We start from the raw sequence: 17,673 nt of genomic DNA, 5'->3' as shown, positions 1-17,673 counted from the left end.
AGCGGACAGAGGTGCATGTCGTGAGCATGTCCTTTCATTTACCATCAGTTGATGCATAAACGAACAGGAGTTATTGGGCATTCTGTCCCACCTTCACCAAAGTGAGCGAGCGCGCGAGCGAACGGAGGTGGGACAGAATGCCCAATAACTCCCTACTACTGCGGCGACAGCAGCGCGGGGCGGCAGAGTCGCTATGTCGTCGCTGGTAACTTCGCTAACGTTCGCACGCTGAAGCCAACTCATGCAGGCGTCTGCAAGTCTGCATGAGCTGGCTTCAAATCTTCCACACATTACACCAAATAATTGTCCAAAATTTTGCAATAACAATGCAAGAAGTATATTGTATATTTGCATTAATAATATAAGCCAAGAGGAAGTTCAGTCTAATTTTGTCTAAAGTCCTTGCACAGTTTGGCTACATGATGCGCGGCGACCGCAGCGCGGCGCGGCAGTGTCGCTATGTCGTCGCCGCTAGCCGCGCGCACGCTGAACGCTTGTAGCCTGCATGTACCGGGCTTCATACGACCTATTACCCTAAAAAAAAGGTAAATCAAGCGTCAGAAAAATATTTACAACTTTGTGATAATTTGAAATCAAAATTTATTTGCTAAGAATATATTATGTACAGTAGATGTTTACATTTATATGAGTTCCTGGAATATACTGTTTGTGGTGAGACCGCATTGCTAGTAACTGCACAGCAGCGGAGCTACGGTCCAAATCCAATTTAGTACCTAATGAAATGCTCCTTAGTAATCGAATGCAACGTTCATCTAGATTAGTAGACAGACAAACAGAGGCACAAAAACAACATACTACAAGTATCATTGGGTAGGTCGGTAGCCTGAAAATAGAAAAGTGAATTTGGGTCCGTTGATTAGAACATAACGGAGTTATAGCTACGAGTTCTCTTTGTGTCGCTTTTAATTATTTTTGAATAGGACTATGCTACGGTTTCTGTTTTAATTAAAACTAGCGACCCGCCCCGGCTTCGCATCGGGTATAAAATATATTATAATTTATAGCCACTGCAAAAATGATTGAAACTTATATTCATTATTACCCGTGGCCCGCATTGGTTGGTACCGCCGCAAAAGCTACGTCTCGCAATTTTTAAATCTGTAATATCTTCGAAATTATTCATTTAAATCTTAAGCTGTAAAGGTCCACATAGATCTACATTAAATCAACAATGTATTTAAGTTATTTAATTGGATAAGGATCAATGCTGTATATTTTATTAAAATTGCTTCGAAAATTAGCCATTATTTGTCGTAAAAAGTAAATGACAAAAAATGTTATTGTGGGATATCCATAAGAGATAGACATAATATTATACCATCGCGAAGTTTTCTGTAGACCTTTTCAATGTGTACAATACTTGGTACATTATTTTGATAAAGAGTTTGCAATGTAAGCGGAAAAAAATAATATTTACGACATCACATTAGAAACCCCAACAATAACAGTATTTCTCCTCTATTTAATTAATGTTATTATACCTATAACCTTCCTCTTGAATCACTCTATCTATTGAAGAAAACCGCATCTAAATCCGTTGCGCAGTTTTAAAGATTAAAGGGAACAAAGGGACATGAGGAAAAAAAGCGACTTTGTTTTTAAATAATAAGTATAGAAGGTCTTTTGTGCATTCTGTATAGTGTAGACCGTCATCCAATTCAAATAATATGATTCTTATCATGATTTATAACCCAACGTGAAGATAAAGTATTATTAAAAGGCATCAAAAAGTAATTCTTAAACTTTACAATAATACAGGTACCATCGAGGAAATAGGCAGTTGACAGACCTCGTCATTTGGTCGGCTTATGTCAACTCAATGTTAGCTGTGATCGGTCGGTTGGGTTTGACTTAACGCGACCAATTTACTTTAAAGGTCCGCCATCTGCCTATAATTCCTTATAGCTCGAATTATATGTACTATCACAGAATTTGGTTCCCCAAATTCTCTGATAGTACATATAATTCGAGGTTTTCAAGAAATCAGATACAGTGTGCAATTAAACCTTCCTGCCAAATTTTGATATGTTGATCCTTGTTAAAAATACACGTATTTTTTCTTTTATAATCACTCAGTACTAAAATGTTGAGAAATAGCTTCCGAAAGTTATCCTAAAAAACACTACAATTAATGGACACGATGCGTCGGCAGCGCGTGACGTCCCCCCGCGCGCGCGCCTCTTTCCGCGTCGCCCCCGCTCATTCCCCCGCGCCGCGAGTGACCGTTCTGCAACGATTTTAAACGGGATAAAATAGGTATGTCATTGAAAAAAAATGATACCCAATTTTTTTTTGGTAAAATGGACTCTCCTATAGATATCTAAGCCCTGGAAAAATTTTTGCAGGAAGGTTTAACTACACCCTGTATATCTCCAAAACCGCATCAGAATACCAACCTGACCATACAAGGCACAGTCAGCTCTGGTAGCAGGAAGTCAATCTCGTGGTAAACAACCTGCATGGCTGGGCCGTTCTCATCCCGTACTACAAGGGCTTTGGACGACGGATGTTCAGGACGTATGGATACGCATTTACCTAAGAAAATATTTGAATAAGCGAGCCCCTAGACGATCAATTTTATTGCGCAATATCACGTGTTAACCGTCTAGGGTTGATATTGAACATCGCGCGGCTTAATCTAATTGTCAAATAAACTGTTCAATAAAATTGAAGGGTCATATTGCACAATAAAATTGATCGTCTAGGGGCCCGCTGTTATCCGCACTCAGAGATATTTTTTTTCTAATTCAAATTCTTCATTAATTAAGCAAACAATAATATACAGGGTGTAACAAAAATAAGTGATAATATTTTAGGGTGTGTACGTGTTACTTGTATAGAGTTCACTGTGAAAGTAGCAGCGCTAAAAGACCAACATTTTGTTTCACTTTTGTATGGGGAAACTCGTGACGCTCGGACCCTTGCCCATACAAAAGTGAAAAAAAATTTCGTCTTTCAAAGCTGCTACTTTCACAGTAAACTCTCTACAAGGAACACGCACACACCCTAAAGTATTATCACTTATTTTTGTTACATACTGTACAATAGTATAAAAGCTAGGTAGCGTACATCACGTCGTCTAACCCCATGCTAAGTAAAACTTGTGTTATGGCCATAACACAAGTTTTACTTAGCATGGGCAGTTGGCGGTAGGTATTTCGCCCGTTCTACACATTGGGCCAGCGCGCCGGCCAACGCGTCGGCCAACGCGTCGGCCAACGCGTTCGCCTATATGTAGTGCCGACATTACACGATGGCAGTGGCAGGTCAGCACTGTCTTGCTGTGCACTGACGTCAGTTACTTATCCATATAAAACGGCCTTTAGGCTACAATAATTCGGTGCAGTGTTGCAGTAATCTTATCAAGCCTGTTGCGTTTTTGCTACACTTTATCTTGCATCTCTTTTGACATTAGTTTTTGACTGGTTCTAAAATCTTAGGAATTTTCTACGTTCTCACATACCTTTATCATCAATATTTCATCGAATTTTGCAATGATTTTATGAGTGATCCCAAATTCTAAGAGCTTTATTATGTAAAATAACCTCCTAACACTCTCTTAGCTCAGACATCAACAGGAATCGATTTTCAGAAGCAATAAAGAAACTCACCGACGATCTCGAATAATACCGCGGCTCCAATTTCTTGAACAGCCCTATTCCATTTGAGGATCTTCTCTACTGGCCCGGAAAATACCTTCGTGCCAATTTTGTGTAATTCCTAAATGTAACGGTGTAATGTTATAGGCATCTAGGGTATATGGGATTTTACAATTATTATAGATACTTATTTTGATCTGAACGTAAATAAAATCCCGGTTATAATGCCAAGATTATTCAAGTGTCGAGACTCCAGTATTAAAATGCATTATAAAATAATGTATTAATTTGGTCGAGTTTAGATTTTTGTTTACATTTTAGACTAGATGACGCCCGAAACTCCGTTGCGCCAAAATTCGTTCATCGCGCGGGAACCGTACATTTTCCGGGACAAAAAGTATCCTATGTCCTTCCTCGGGACTCAAAGTATCGAGAACTCCATACCGAATTTCAGCAAAATCGGTAAAGTGGTTTGGGCGTGAGGAGGTGACAGACAGACAGACACATTTTCGCACTTATAAAGGATGGATGTATGGATGATAGTATGGAAGTATGGATTAACATTTGTGGAAATGTAATAAGTAAATAAAAAGCGCTGCATAATATGCAAAGGGGAAACGGTTAATTTTTAGGATCTCTTTTTTGGGTCGTAGAAACACGGCGATTTTGACAAGTGGTCTCAAAGATGAGCGATGCTTATACCACATAATTATATTGGCTAGAATTATTTTTATTCTTCAAACACCTGTTTCCAAAGTATTACACTACATAATGTCAAATTTTACTACCAATACCATTTTAAAGAATACAATACATTAGACGACCTCTGTGGCTCAGTGGTGAGCGCGTTGGTAGCTCAAGCCGGGGGTCGCGGGTTCGAATCCCGCCGACGGAACAAAAAGTTTTTCAAAGTTCCTGGGTCATGGATGTGTATTAAATATGTGTATCATATAATAAAAATCTTAAATATATGTATAGTATAAAAGGTATTAAATATATATCCGTTGTCTGGTACCTGTAACACAAGTCCTTCAGGTACTTACCACGGGGCCAGACTGACGTGGTGTGAAGCGTCGATAGATATTATTATTATTATTATTAACTTTGAAAACATTATTTATGTCTACTTTTATAAAAAACACAATAATAAATGACTATAAAAGTTACCGAGGCACTAAGTTGTATAGACAAAGGCGCGGTGCGGATATTGCATTGACGGTTGTCTCGATAGTTCCAACATCACTTACTATATTTCAAACGGACTTTTGCAGCGGACAGTACTATATTTTATGACGTAGAAATGTAGCTCATTGGAAAGTTCTTTAGTTTGTTCTTGTATTTGCTGTTCACTTGAATGAATGTACTTTGTAAAGAGGTATAATGTAATATTTGATACTATATTCGTAGGTCAACAAGGGAAGCCGGCGGAGTCGTGGTGTAGGCTCACGCGATCCCGCGGCCCGCCCAAGGCGCATAGTGGAGTACCGCCGAGTTTTTAGTGGGTAGAGGCTGCGTTCACTACCATCTTCGGACGCAGCAGAGACCCACATACTTGCGGATAGGACCCCATCCCCCGCAAGATGCTTAAAAGCATTTTCTCGGCGCAAAAAGATTTTCGAGATAATAATAAAGTCACAGGTCACAAGCTTGTAAATTTTAAAAATGTGCAACATAAGTCCTAAATATCATATTATTTATATTGAATATCAATAGAAATTTGATGTTATGAAGAAGAAAGTTTGTGTGTGAGAAATAATTTAGGTTTGTATGTTTGTTACCTAATTACGAAAAAATTACTGAAAAGATTTGAATTTAATTTGAAAAGGTCTTTAGACAAACATAATAATATATTGGTAAAATAATTATAGTGTTCACGCAGGCGGAGTCGCGGGTGAAGGATAGTTCGTATTAAAAACATCCAATCCAAGCCGGGAAAACGCAAGTTGCATTGAAAATGCATCCGATACAGAGAAAATATTATAATGGCGAGTACAATAAATATTTATTCTACCCATACAAGAATTTAAAAAACAATGTAAAATATCGAATACTCTTCTAGATATATCCGCCTATGACACCGTGATTATAATTAACTTCAAGAACTCGGCAAAGAACGTGTAAAATATAATTTAGTACGGTACGAGCTGAGTTTAACGAACCTTAGTGTCTTCTAATTACTCCAAGTAAAGGTGTAACTATAATGAAAGTAATTAATATTTATTATAATCAAGATACCCTTATTTAAAATAATATCCAATTAAGAAGGAAAATTACGACCGAAGGGATTTAATCTACATATTTTAATTGCAACATTTTTTTTTTTATAAAATAAGGGGGCAAACGAGCAAACGGGTCACCTGATGGAAAGCAACTTCCGTCGCCCATTGACACTCGCAGCAGCAGAAGAGCTACATGTGCGTTGCCGGCCTTTTAAGAGGGAATAGGGTAATAGGGGAGGGTAGGGATGGGAAGGGAAGGGAATAGGGGAGGGTAGGAAAGGGAATAGGGTAAGGGATTGGGCCTCCGGTAAACTCACTCACTCGACGAAACACAGCGCAAGCGCTGTTTCACGCCGGTTTTCTGTGAGAACGTGGTATTTCTCCGGTCGAGCCGGCCCATTCGTGCTAAACCATGGCTCTCCCACGTATAAGTATATAATGTGGATATATTAGTTAATTATTTTAATTAGCATACATGAGAGTGCTTTTAGCTAAAGAAATTACACAACATAATATTGTGATGTTAATGAGCTGTTTTTGCATACATGGTTAAATATCACCTACATTACATTCGTGATTATCGTCTAGAGTCTAGAACATGACTCTGCCTCCGTAAATACTTTGTACGAATAAACCATAGCTTATGAGAGCCTCATTGAAGCTCTACATTCTGTGAGGAATCGAAATTATAAAAAAAAAGATGTATAAGAGTGTCGGACACATGTAATAAGCTCGCCATAATTGTAAATACCATCGAGGAAATTGATTTCTAGGCAGTTGACGGACCTACATCATGTGGTCGGCTTATGTTAATTCAATGTTAGCTGTTATAGGTTTGACTAAACGCGACAATTAAGTCCGCCATCGGCCTAGGAATCAACTTCTCTGATAAATCATGTTACACTACGGTGTCACAGGCAGCCCACATGCAGTCAACGACATAGTTATTCAGAGTAAATAGAGCAAAATGAAAACTTGTAGACACCGTTAATAGGTAACGATTATTTCCACGTTGACACATTATTAGCGTTCGTAACTTTGTTGCGACAATGTTTATAAGTTTATGACGTCATCAATTTAATGGGTTGTTTGAGTCTTTATGGACTCTTTAATAGTGCAAAAAACGTTTTATGTTGAAATAGTTTCTCACATTTTTCGCTTTATAAAAATACTAAGTGTTTTCGGAATTTGATTTCTCGCGTAATTTTTATCTAAGTTAAAGGTATCTTATGTCCTTTTCCGAAACTAAAAGTACCGTATCTCAAAACTAAATATTTTTATCAAAACGGTTCAGGGGTTTAAGCGTAAAGACAGACACATTTTTGTATTTATTAAATGACAACAGTAATAATAGCTCCCACACGGGTTTCGGTGGCGGTGGCCGGTTTCATTGAAACCAGGCCAGCTACGCAGGAGTAATTTATAGTGCCCAAGTGTGTGCGCAGTACACAAGAGCACTCTCTATTCCTTTACTCTCATGACCCAGTGGGACGGACGACCGACACGACTGGCGAGAGAGTAAACAGTGTGTAACAAAAATAAGTGATAATACTTTAGGGCGTGTACGTGTTCTTTGTAGAGAGTTAACTGTGAAAGTAGAAGCTCTGAAAGACGAAAACATTTTTTCACTTTTGTATGGGCAAGGGCCCGAGCGTCACGAGTTTCCCCATACAAAAGTGAAAAAAAATTTTGGTCTTTCAGCGCTGCTACTTTCACAGTGAACTCTCTACAAGGAACACGTACACACCCTAAAGTATTATCACTTATTTTTGTTACACACTGTATATCATTACATAGAGTAACTGAATAAATTAATCTGACTGCCTTTTTAAATCAATACATTCAAAGATGTTCGTCTTTAAATAGATACAAGGATAACCCTTAAAAATACGTCGATTGATCGCCTTCGTCGTCGATTGAAACCCTTAAAATATTTGAAACACCTCGGAATGATTTTTATTTTTCTCGGGAAATGATTGGTTTTCTTTATTACCCGATATTTGCAATAATATCTTATACAAAAATAGGTTATACAATCTTATAAAAGATAGAAGGTATCTTTGAAAACCTTTATAAATATAATTTTGACTTCTAAGAATCAATACGAAAAGTGATTTTAAGCGGCTTAATACAAATAACTAATTGGGAAAATTCGTAATTATCTAACTTTCTACTTTACGTGGGAGAGCCATGCTTCGGCACGAATGGGCCGGCTCGACCGGATAAATACCACGTTCTCACAGAAAACCGGCGTGAAACAGCGCTTGCGCTGTGTTTCGCCAAGTGAGTGAGTTTACCGGAGGCCCAATCCCCTAACCCCTACCCTATTCCCTTCCCTACCCTCAACTATTCCCTTCCCTTCCCTTCCCTACCCTCCCCTATTACCCTATTCCCTCTTAAAAGGTCAGCAACGCACTTGCAGCTCTTCTGATGCTGCGAGTGTCCATGGGCGACGGAAGTTGCTTTCCATCAGGTGACCCGTTTGCTCGTTTGCCCCCTTATTTCATAAAAAAAAAACTTTCTACTTTAGTAAGTCAATTCCATTTAAATTATTTCTTAACCAAGATTAAAGTTTTTTTTTTTTTAACATTATATTGTTATTAACGTCTATAAACTAAGGAAATGTTTTATTGAATTACTTCCCATGAAACCTTAATCCATATCCATATTAATAATATAAAAGCGAAAGGTTGGTCTGTCAGATTACTTCACGCCTAAACCGTTAAAGCGATTTTGCTGGAGATGGAGATTTTTATTCCCGGAAAACAATATAGGATACTTTTTATCCCGGAAAAAAGCAAGTTAATTAGGTACGTGATAAAATACATTATCCAATGTTCTTGTCCGATCCGAGACTCAAAATCCACACAAAGTATCACAAAATTGCTTTAGCGGTTTAAGCACAATAGACATAATAATTCTGTCTACTCTGGTTTAAGCGTTATTGAATGCGAAATATAATTTCGCAAGGCGTTTAGTTATTATCGCAAAATTTCACCTGTGACTTTGTCAGAATATAAAATCCATTAGGTTGTTCTCGGAAACATTTCTGCATATCACATAAATTAATTAATTTTCTTAGTAAGTTGCAGAAATGATCCTGACCTTTTCCCGAGGTAAGAGCCCCAGTTTGAGGAAAAGGAAAAAGGAAAAACCGTTTTCCTTCAACTTCACAAAGCGATCCGTTACAAATAGAAGAACTATAACTGGATTTAAATCAGTTTGAAATGTCTTTCGTTTTATGAGCCACATAAAAGAGCGGAGCTGAAGACAAAGACTTACTTTTAGTTTGTCTGATCTAGTTTTAACTCTCCCTTCCTCGTTCGATAAATCAACTTCTTGCTTTATGTTCGCTGAAATGAGAAGATATTTTATTTCATTGCTTTGATCACTAAGGCCTCAGCCTCGAATTTTGCGGGCAGCGGGGCGGGCAGCGGAGCGGGAGCGGTGGCGGTGGCGCCGAAAGCCGCTCGCCGCGAGGCCAGTTCTATAAAAATCTGTACATTGGAACACGCCGCTCCCGCGCCGCCGCCGCCATCGCCCCGCTGCCCACTGATTTCAAGGTGAGGCCTTATTGAAAAAAGATTAAACATTATTGTTGTGATATATATACTTAAAGCAAACACAGACCCACATACATACTCGCATTAAACTACGCTACTCTCCGTTGTACTCGGTGACTTTGACTCACACATACACAAAACTTAATAAGGGTCAATTCATATTGCAACGTAAACGTAAATTAGGCGTTCAGATATGATATTTTTAAATAAGCCACTCAGGAACAAACAGCCCTAGACCGCGAGCGGTCTGACAATCCAATATGTATCTTCTTGTGTAGTCTATAAAGTTCAGTATTGGATTTAATTTAAACTCAATTAAAAACACATCGCATCGTCCCGTCACGATGCAATGTAAAGTGTAAACTGTTTACAAACCACAAAACACAAACATGCACTTTTTACCAACACACTCACACGTTAGCATCTAACTACGCTACTCTGCGTCGTAGTCGCAAGTTTGACTCACACATACATAAGAAAATGAGCTAGGCGATACTTCTTTCGCATAATATCAAAGTAATCTTTTCAGGTAAGTAGAATTTGGAATTATTTTGTTAGAATAAATTATTGGCTTACGGCCGCACTCAGAAACATGTGATTATAAATTCCATTTTTTATAAAACTGTTCATTGATAATAAAAACAGTTAGCCAATAATAATTAGTAGCTCAGTGTTCGTTTTTGTTTAAATTATAACGATCAAACTACTTTTTATAATTCATTTTCCATATTAATTAGAATGTCGAGGAAATTTCCAACAATTATCTCTTCGATCAAGCTCAAGTTATAATAATGTAACGTAAATTATTCAGCGCAAGGCATAATAAATTTAAAAAGCCGTGGTTAGTTTGTATTGGCGGTTCTACAGCTTTTTGATTTATTGATTTTCTAGTGGTGATTTTAAAATTAATGTATTTTCCTTAGATTTAATGAGAATGCTAGGTTGTAGTCAGAATCACTGTAAAATGTTTATGTTGTATAGAAAACATTCATAAACGTTACACTTTCAGACAATATAATAATATGTTTGTTCTATTCTAACACAATGCCAGCGAGCCCCTAGACGATCAATTATATTGTACAATATCACGTATTGGGCAATATTATTGACCGTCTATGGTTAATATTGAACACCCGCCTTTCAATCTTATTGTCAATTAAGTTGTTCAATAAAATATTGCTCAATACTATTGTAGATACTAGGGACCCGCGATAGTCAACAAACATAATCATAAGTACTGTATAAATGTAAATATATTATGTATAAATATTTAATAGTATAGACTATAGAGCATAATATTAATAAAATTAATATTAAACCTCAAACAAAAGTGTAAACTATATTTTTAATGTTTGTTGTTGTGCCATTGTGTTTAAAACAATTATAATCCAGTCAAGTCATTGTGGTGATGAATATTTTAATAAAATCTGAGATAATGAGGAGTGCCCGTAGGCGCCACGACCAAATACACTTACGAGTTTCATTGAAGATAATAACGGAAAATAGTGTTGGTAAAAATAGCATTAGCATTCAAAATTAATTGTAAAATATCCATTAGCAATACCTAAATTAATAGTACTTGCTAAAAAATACGATTGCTAATATTATCGTGCGTAGCAATAGTCAGCGATCATGAAAAAATCACGTCCGCGCTGTTTCGCACCGCGGTGCTAACTGTTAATGAATTGTTATTTTTCACTCGACGCGAAATAATACTCGACGCGAGCGGTGCGATGCGAACCCATAATTCACGATGCCTCGTTTTTGACAAATAGCAAAGCAATAATACTTAGCATGCTGTGACATCAAAATTAGCATGTTAATGAAATTAACAAAAAATAGCATTAATTCCCATTATTAACGGAAAATACGAGTATAATGTAGGAGAGTTTTTAATTTTTAGCCTGCTACTGTTTTAGAGGGCCAAAACATAATACATATAGTAGTAAGTAGATGAGATAAACGTAGGTAACCTAGAAGTAACGCTGTAGCATAGAAGCTACGCCGTAACGTAGAAGCTACGCCGTAACGTAGAAGCTACGCCGTAACGTAGAAGCTACTCAGTAACGTAGAAGCTACGCCGTAACGTAGAAGCTACGCCGTAATGTAGAAGCTATAACGCTGAAGCGTACTGCGTCGTGACGTAGAAGCTACGCCGAAGCGAAGAAATGTATAATATTAATTTAAAATATAAGTTTTAATCATTATAATTATGTTATGTTCAATCAATATTATATCAATTTATTGCTGTTCACACTAAATACCTAATACCTATTACACCAGAAAAGATTTTAAGTTAATTACTTTCAAAGTAAAAGTAAAATTGCAGTTTCCAATTTCAAAAACTTACCACGGTCGTCGTTATTAGTTGAAAATGTTTTATTTGAACTCGAGTTGGCTGACCAAGAAGTTAATGAAAGTTCAGATGGAATTGGCGAATAGTGAAATAATTAAAAGTTATGGTGTTACTTGATATTAACTTGTAGATTTTTGATTGCTTATGTGCTTGGGTGTATATTTATTTTAACGTTCGTCGTTTTGTGTGATTACAATTAAAGAAGGGCTTGTTTATAATAGAACTCAGTTTTTAGGGCCGCGCTTTACCGGAATGGCAGCGGCGAGACGGGCACTTTCAGTGTCATATGATTTTAAACTTTATCTTCATTATTGTAATACATAGTATCGCTTGAGACGTCTTTACGGCCTCCCGCGGCCGCTCGTGGCCGCGATTTCTCAAGCGATACTATGTATTACAATAATGAAGATAAAGTTTAAAATCATATGACACTGAAAGTGCTCGCCTCGTCGCTGGCAATAGAGCTGAAATTTGTAAAAGTGATAGTAAGTATTCTTATAATATTATGTAAATTAAGTTCCAAAATGTACGTGCATCTACGTTTGTTTTAAAAAATGTTTAAAGTGAGCCCAGCTTGTTAGCATCGCAAATAGCAACAATTTCGAAAGACATTATCAGAAATCAGAATGGTGGACTTTGTATGTGTGTGTTTTACTAAACCATAGTTTAATATCTCAAATATTGCCCTTTCAGTACAGCCTGAATTCACCGTACTGTTTTTTTTTTTCACTTTAAATTAAATTACGCAATAATATAAACGTCTAATAATAAGGATTTCCTAATAACTACTATTTTACATACCGACATTTCTCATATTCTGTTTTGGCTGATTTTCAATTGGATTCTTCATCATAGTTCTTTCTGGGGCAGGTGGTTTTATCGGTGCAGATTGCATACCTATAAAATTATTTTACTCAATTGTATCTATTTATCTAAGCACTCGATAGAAGGTAAACATATAAAAAAAAACAACTTCAGCTAGTGATTAAGAGGATACCACACCGCCATTTTTTCCATACAAACGTTGTCCCCTGTTTCCTCCCTGGATAATGCCGGTAGAGTTATAATTTTTTTCTTGAATATCTACGGCCACTAATACAATGTCCCTATGTTTTCTTTTTTTTTCATAATTTAATTATTAAATAAGATATGAACGTTCAAAAACCTAAAAAAATGGCCAGATTTTCCGCTGTGTTCAAACGTCCAGAAAACAGATTTGGCTAGATTATACAAAAAAAAGCAAAACATAGGAACACAGCTCAAGCCTTTTTTTAATCTTTAATGAAAAAAGTACTTAAATCGGTTAAGTTTTGGAGAAGGAATCAGGGGACAACGAATCGTTGATTTTCTGGATTTTCTGCAGTTGTCTCTATCGCGTTCTGCGGTATAGGCTTGAGGTAAAGGAGACAGCTATAGATATTACACGTACTTTTTTTTTATTTCTTTAGCCCCTGGTGTATCCTCTTAATAATTAATTAGTTGTGCACTCCATAAAATAGAAAATGGCTTATAAGCAGTTACCATACGGATGTTGTGGATAATGCTTATTTTCTACTCGGTCTGGACCAACAAAAACGCGGCTTTGGTAATCTGTAAATGCTGAATTCTCCCTAGGCATATTCTGTTGACCTGAAAAATAACCTAATATAAAATATAAAAAAAATTATATAGTGTTATCACTATATAATTTTTTTTATATAAAATAAGGGGTAAACGAACGAGCAAACGGGTCGCCTGATAGAAAGCAACAACCGTCGCTCATGGACACTCGCGATATCAAAAGAGCTGCAAATGCGTTGCCGACCTTAGATATGTCTAGAGGACTTGTATGAACTCTTTGGTTAGAAAACTATTACTTTTACGACAGAGTTCATACTATTACTTTTACGACAGATCAAAAAAATTCATCGTAGTAGAAAGTTATTTGGTTTAAAATATGAAAAGGATGTTTAAGCGCCTTACCGACGCGACTAACCCAAAATTTTCGATTTTATAATTCATTTTTATACTTGAAAATAAGCCCCGAATTGTTTCATTTTCTAAAATTAGATACTACATTACATTTCTAAGAATCCGATCTGAGCAAAAACGATATCTTAAAATTTTCTCGATAGAAAAAAAATCACAAAGGTGCATCTAATTTTTCATTTATTGCTATAATCGTGCATTGAACTAAGTTTATATTTTAAAACATTGTATAAAATTATATCATTGAGAAACTGACCAAGCGGATTTTTAAAATGTTGTATATATATCGAGCTATTGAGAAAAAACTAATTTGGCCATGAACCCGCGTCGTCCTTTTTCACCTGGCATATGGAAGACGGGCGTGAGTGTGAAGAGAGAAGGATGCTGTTTGATTTTTTGGGTTAGTCGTCCTCTTAAGAGGGCGACTTAGTACTACAGTGCCACCTGTAAATTAAAACTTTAGAGGCAGCTGTTTCACAAACATCCTTCTGTCAATATCATCCAAGAATTATTTTGCAGGTGGCCGAATTATAAAGACCGGTATCAAGCCGGCTGTTTCGCATCCATCCATGCTATGAAAAATTCTTGAAGGAATTAAGTTTTTTTAAGCTATTAGCGGCGACCGAATCAAGATATTCCGTGACGAAAATGAATCGCGTCTAAACACACTATGCCGAAGTTCCGCGGCGGAAATTCCGCATGATTACGTCAGCAATGTCAAACGCATACAATATGACGCGACGGAATTAAATTAAATTACCGATGACACATCATGCCGAAATTCCGTCGCGTTATATTGTATGCGTATGACATTGCTGACGTAATCATGCCGAACTTCCACCGCGGAACTTCGGCATGGTGTGTTTAGACCATAAAGTTAATATACCTAGCGGAATAGAGCAACAATCTCGAGCTGTCAAACGTAACCGAAATTGTTTTTCATCTGTGTGAAAAATATGTGTACGTATACACTTACACAAGCATGATTGAACATGAATTCTATGAGATTAAATTGTCAATATGCGGCACGTGCCGACTGGACGTCATAAAAAGAGTGCTGCTGTCATGTATCACAAGTCTCTTTTTACCACGCAGTGTTACTATTCCGCTAGGTATATTAACTTTATGGTTTAGACACTTACACCCCCCCCCCCCCCCCCCCCACTCCAACCGACACAGCGGTGCGGCATTATTATAGTTCAGCAGACTTCGGCGATGCTATGCAATAGCTTTACCGCGGCAGTCCCCGAGTGTCACGCGTATTTTTTTAATCTGGTGCACTTATCTAGGCATTGAGATTGTGTCTACTTACCGTAAGTCACTGTTGGAGTCTCATATGCAGAAAGGTATCTAGGATCAATGCTGGACACTGCTCTACCTATATTCTGTGGCTGCATCTGCAACAAAAAAACATGTTAATAATATTTACTTTAAAACAAAAACTCCTACAGTACTGTTAATGTACCCATGACAAACAATAAATTTGGAAATTAGCTTTCTTTTATTCATTTTAAAAATCTTATGCTGCCTATGCCACATTTTTGACGTGCGAGAGCCATGCTTCGGCACGACCGGAGAATTTCCCCGGGCTCACAGAAAACCGGCGTGAAGCAGCGTTTGCGCTGTGTTTCGCCGAGTGAGTGAGTTTACCGGAGGCCCAATCCCCTACCCCTTTCCCTTCCCTTCCCTCCCCTATTACCCTATTACCTGTTGAAAGGCCGGCAACGCACCTGCAGCTGCGAGTGTCCATGGGCGACAGAAGTTGCTTTCCATCAGGTGATCCGTTTGCTTGTTTGCCCCTTTATTTCATTAAAAAAAACATTGTGGAAAACCATGTAGACCGACGGCAATCGCATTACTAAGGTGATAATAATAAGTTGATCCGTCTACTCGCTTGCTGGTTCACTTCTTTAAAATTGCAAAAATCGGTTTTACTCTTATTTCACTGTTCTGAGGTTTTACTTCTAGTTAAAAAAAACACAGATCTCAAAAACATAACCCACCTTCGGTAAATACAGATGTGTTTTACCATCCTACTTACGTTAGATTGATGCGGAATGCCTATATACGGCGAATATTGCATACGCGGGCTGTCTTGTACCATGGTCCCATACACGTTACATGGACTTAAAAAAAAGAAAAGTAAAAAAATATAAATAGTAATAATTACTTTAGTAATAATAAATTGCAGTTATTGCACTAACTCTTAACATTTTGTTTAAGTAAATTAATTTAACTCAGTTGCGCCAAAATTTGGTTATCGCGTGAGAACCGTACACATTTTTCTAGAATGAAAGTATTATATGTCCTTTCTCGGAATTCAAAATCGGTTCAGCGGTTTGGACGTGAAGAGGTAACAGACAGACAAACAGACACATTTTCGCATTTATAAGTATGTATGGATTACTAAATTCACACATATTGTGTTAAGTACATAAAAATCAAAACGTCCTTAGTTGAAAAGTTTATTCCAAGTCTTCATAAATTCCGTACATTTCTTGTGCATTTTTTATTCACAGCTCAGTTTATGTCTACAGTAGGAAAGCAATGAAAAGACTTTATATTTATGGCAGTTAAATATCAAATCGTCTACTGATAGAAATAGAATACGCTCCCTAGAGAGATTCAGTAGCACACTGTTTGTCAACCTGTGGGTCGCTCCCCTGGGCCGCCGCGCCGCGCCTTAAGGGTTTGTGAAGCTTCTGTAGGGCCACAGGTTGAAAGAACTATTTAACTATTGTTTTTTACTGAAATAGTTCTTATTTCAGTAAAAAACAATGTAACTTGATTAAACATAATATTGAGAAGGAGATTTTTTACAAATTTTTATTACTTACTTAAATTTTAAACATATTATTAAGTACATACTTACATTAATTTATTATGTATAATATCTATAGAATATAGATTATAGAGTAGCAAAATATTTTTTCATACCATGGGGTCGCATTGTCAAAAAGGTTGAAAAACACTGCAGTAGTGAATACGGCAACTTACGGTATAATATTTCCTGCACTAGTCGCCGTGAACGAAATCATTTGATTTCCCTGCGGCTCTGAAAGAAAGTTTCACGATATTATTATGCATTTATGATAGATAAAGTCGTTTTTATAGCTATGGGGTGGTTGTTGTTTCTTCGATTGATAGTGGGAATATTGTGTGAGGGCCAGGCCATTAAAACATTGCGTTGTGGCGCAGCCCCGGATCTAGGGGGGGGGGCAAGCCGAGGTCTGTGCCCCGGGCGGCAAATTCAGAGGGCGGCCAAATTCATACTTCACGGACCAATGGCCAACTCATCATTGACCACGTAATAAAATATATAATAGCACAAGTACAGCAATTTCATGGCCATATCAACTTGGCCGATACCCTGAGCGCGGACTGCGGAGTGAGACGTGCTGCACGAACATTTCTTATTCGCGAGGCGCGTAGGCATAGTTCAAAATACGCGCCCGGCTCTCGCACGCTTTTAAACCCTACCCTGTTAATTATATTATATATCCTACATAATATTGATAGCTGAAATTATATCATGGATGATAAAGGTGAAAATAAATATAAGTAGGTAGGGGGGGCGGCATGGGCGTATATAAGGGGGGGGGGGGGGGGACCGGACCCCCCACTTTACTATCCATCTTACTTGTCCAATCGACAATATAATATTATTGTCATCGATTGTCATGGGCGAGGTACATATTGTATTTTTTTTCTATTTACAATATTATAATAAAAAAAATTATACTGTGGAGCGTGTCCGTAGGCAGAGTAGGTATTTAGGCTGCTGCAGAACCCTTCATGGGCGAGTCCAACTCGCACTTGGCCGCTTTTTTAAGTTAGGGACCCCCCCCCCCCCCTTATCAAAGCTATATAGCTTTGATAAGGGAGGGGGGGGGGTATATACGCCCGTGGGGGGTGGCATTTTTCAGTTTTTGCCCCGCCTGAAAAAA

The 17,673-nt window shown here is 37.5% G+C and overlaps 1 protein-coding gene across 1 annotated transcript; it reads right to left on the bottom strand.

Moving 5' to 3' along the window:
* Positions 1-371: 371 nt before the first annotated feature.
* On the bottom strand, positions 372-15,846 carry LOC121733017. The gene is made up of 8 exons (XM_042123087.1): positions 15,768-15,846; positions 15,039-15,123; positions 13,280-13,387; positions 12,560-12,655; positions 9,122-9,192; positions 3,633-3,741; positions 2,418-2,556; positions 372-534 (listed from the first exon to the last, which is right to left on the bottom strand). The coding sequence occupies exons 1-8, from the start codon at positions 15,828-15,830 to the stop codon at positions 384-386; spliced, it is 822 nt and encodes a 273-aa protein (XP_041979021.1). The 5' UTR covers positions 15,831-15,846; the 3' UTR covers positions 372-383.
* Between the last annotated feature and the right edge of the window lie 1,827 nt (positions 15,847-17,673).

Source organism: Aricia agestis, chromosome 13 (genome assembly GCF_905147365.1).
Source record: "Aricia agestis chromosome 13, ilAriAges1.1, whole genome shotgun sequence".
NCBI classification, from domain to species: domain Eukaryota; kingdom Metazoa; phylum Arthropoda; class Insecta; order Lepidoptera; family Lycaenidae; genus Aricia; species Aricia agestis.
The sequence above is the reverse complement of the archived record's forward strand: the minus strand, read 5'-3'. Positions and strand labels throughout refer to the sequence as shown.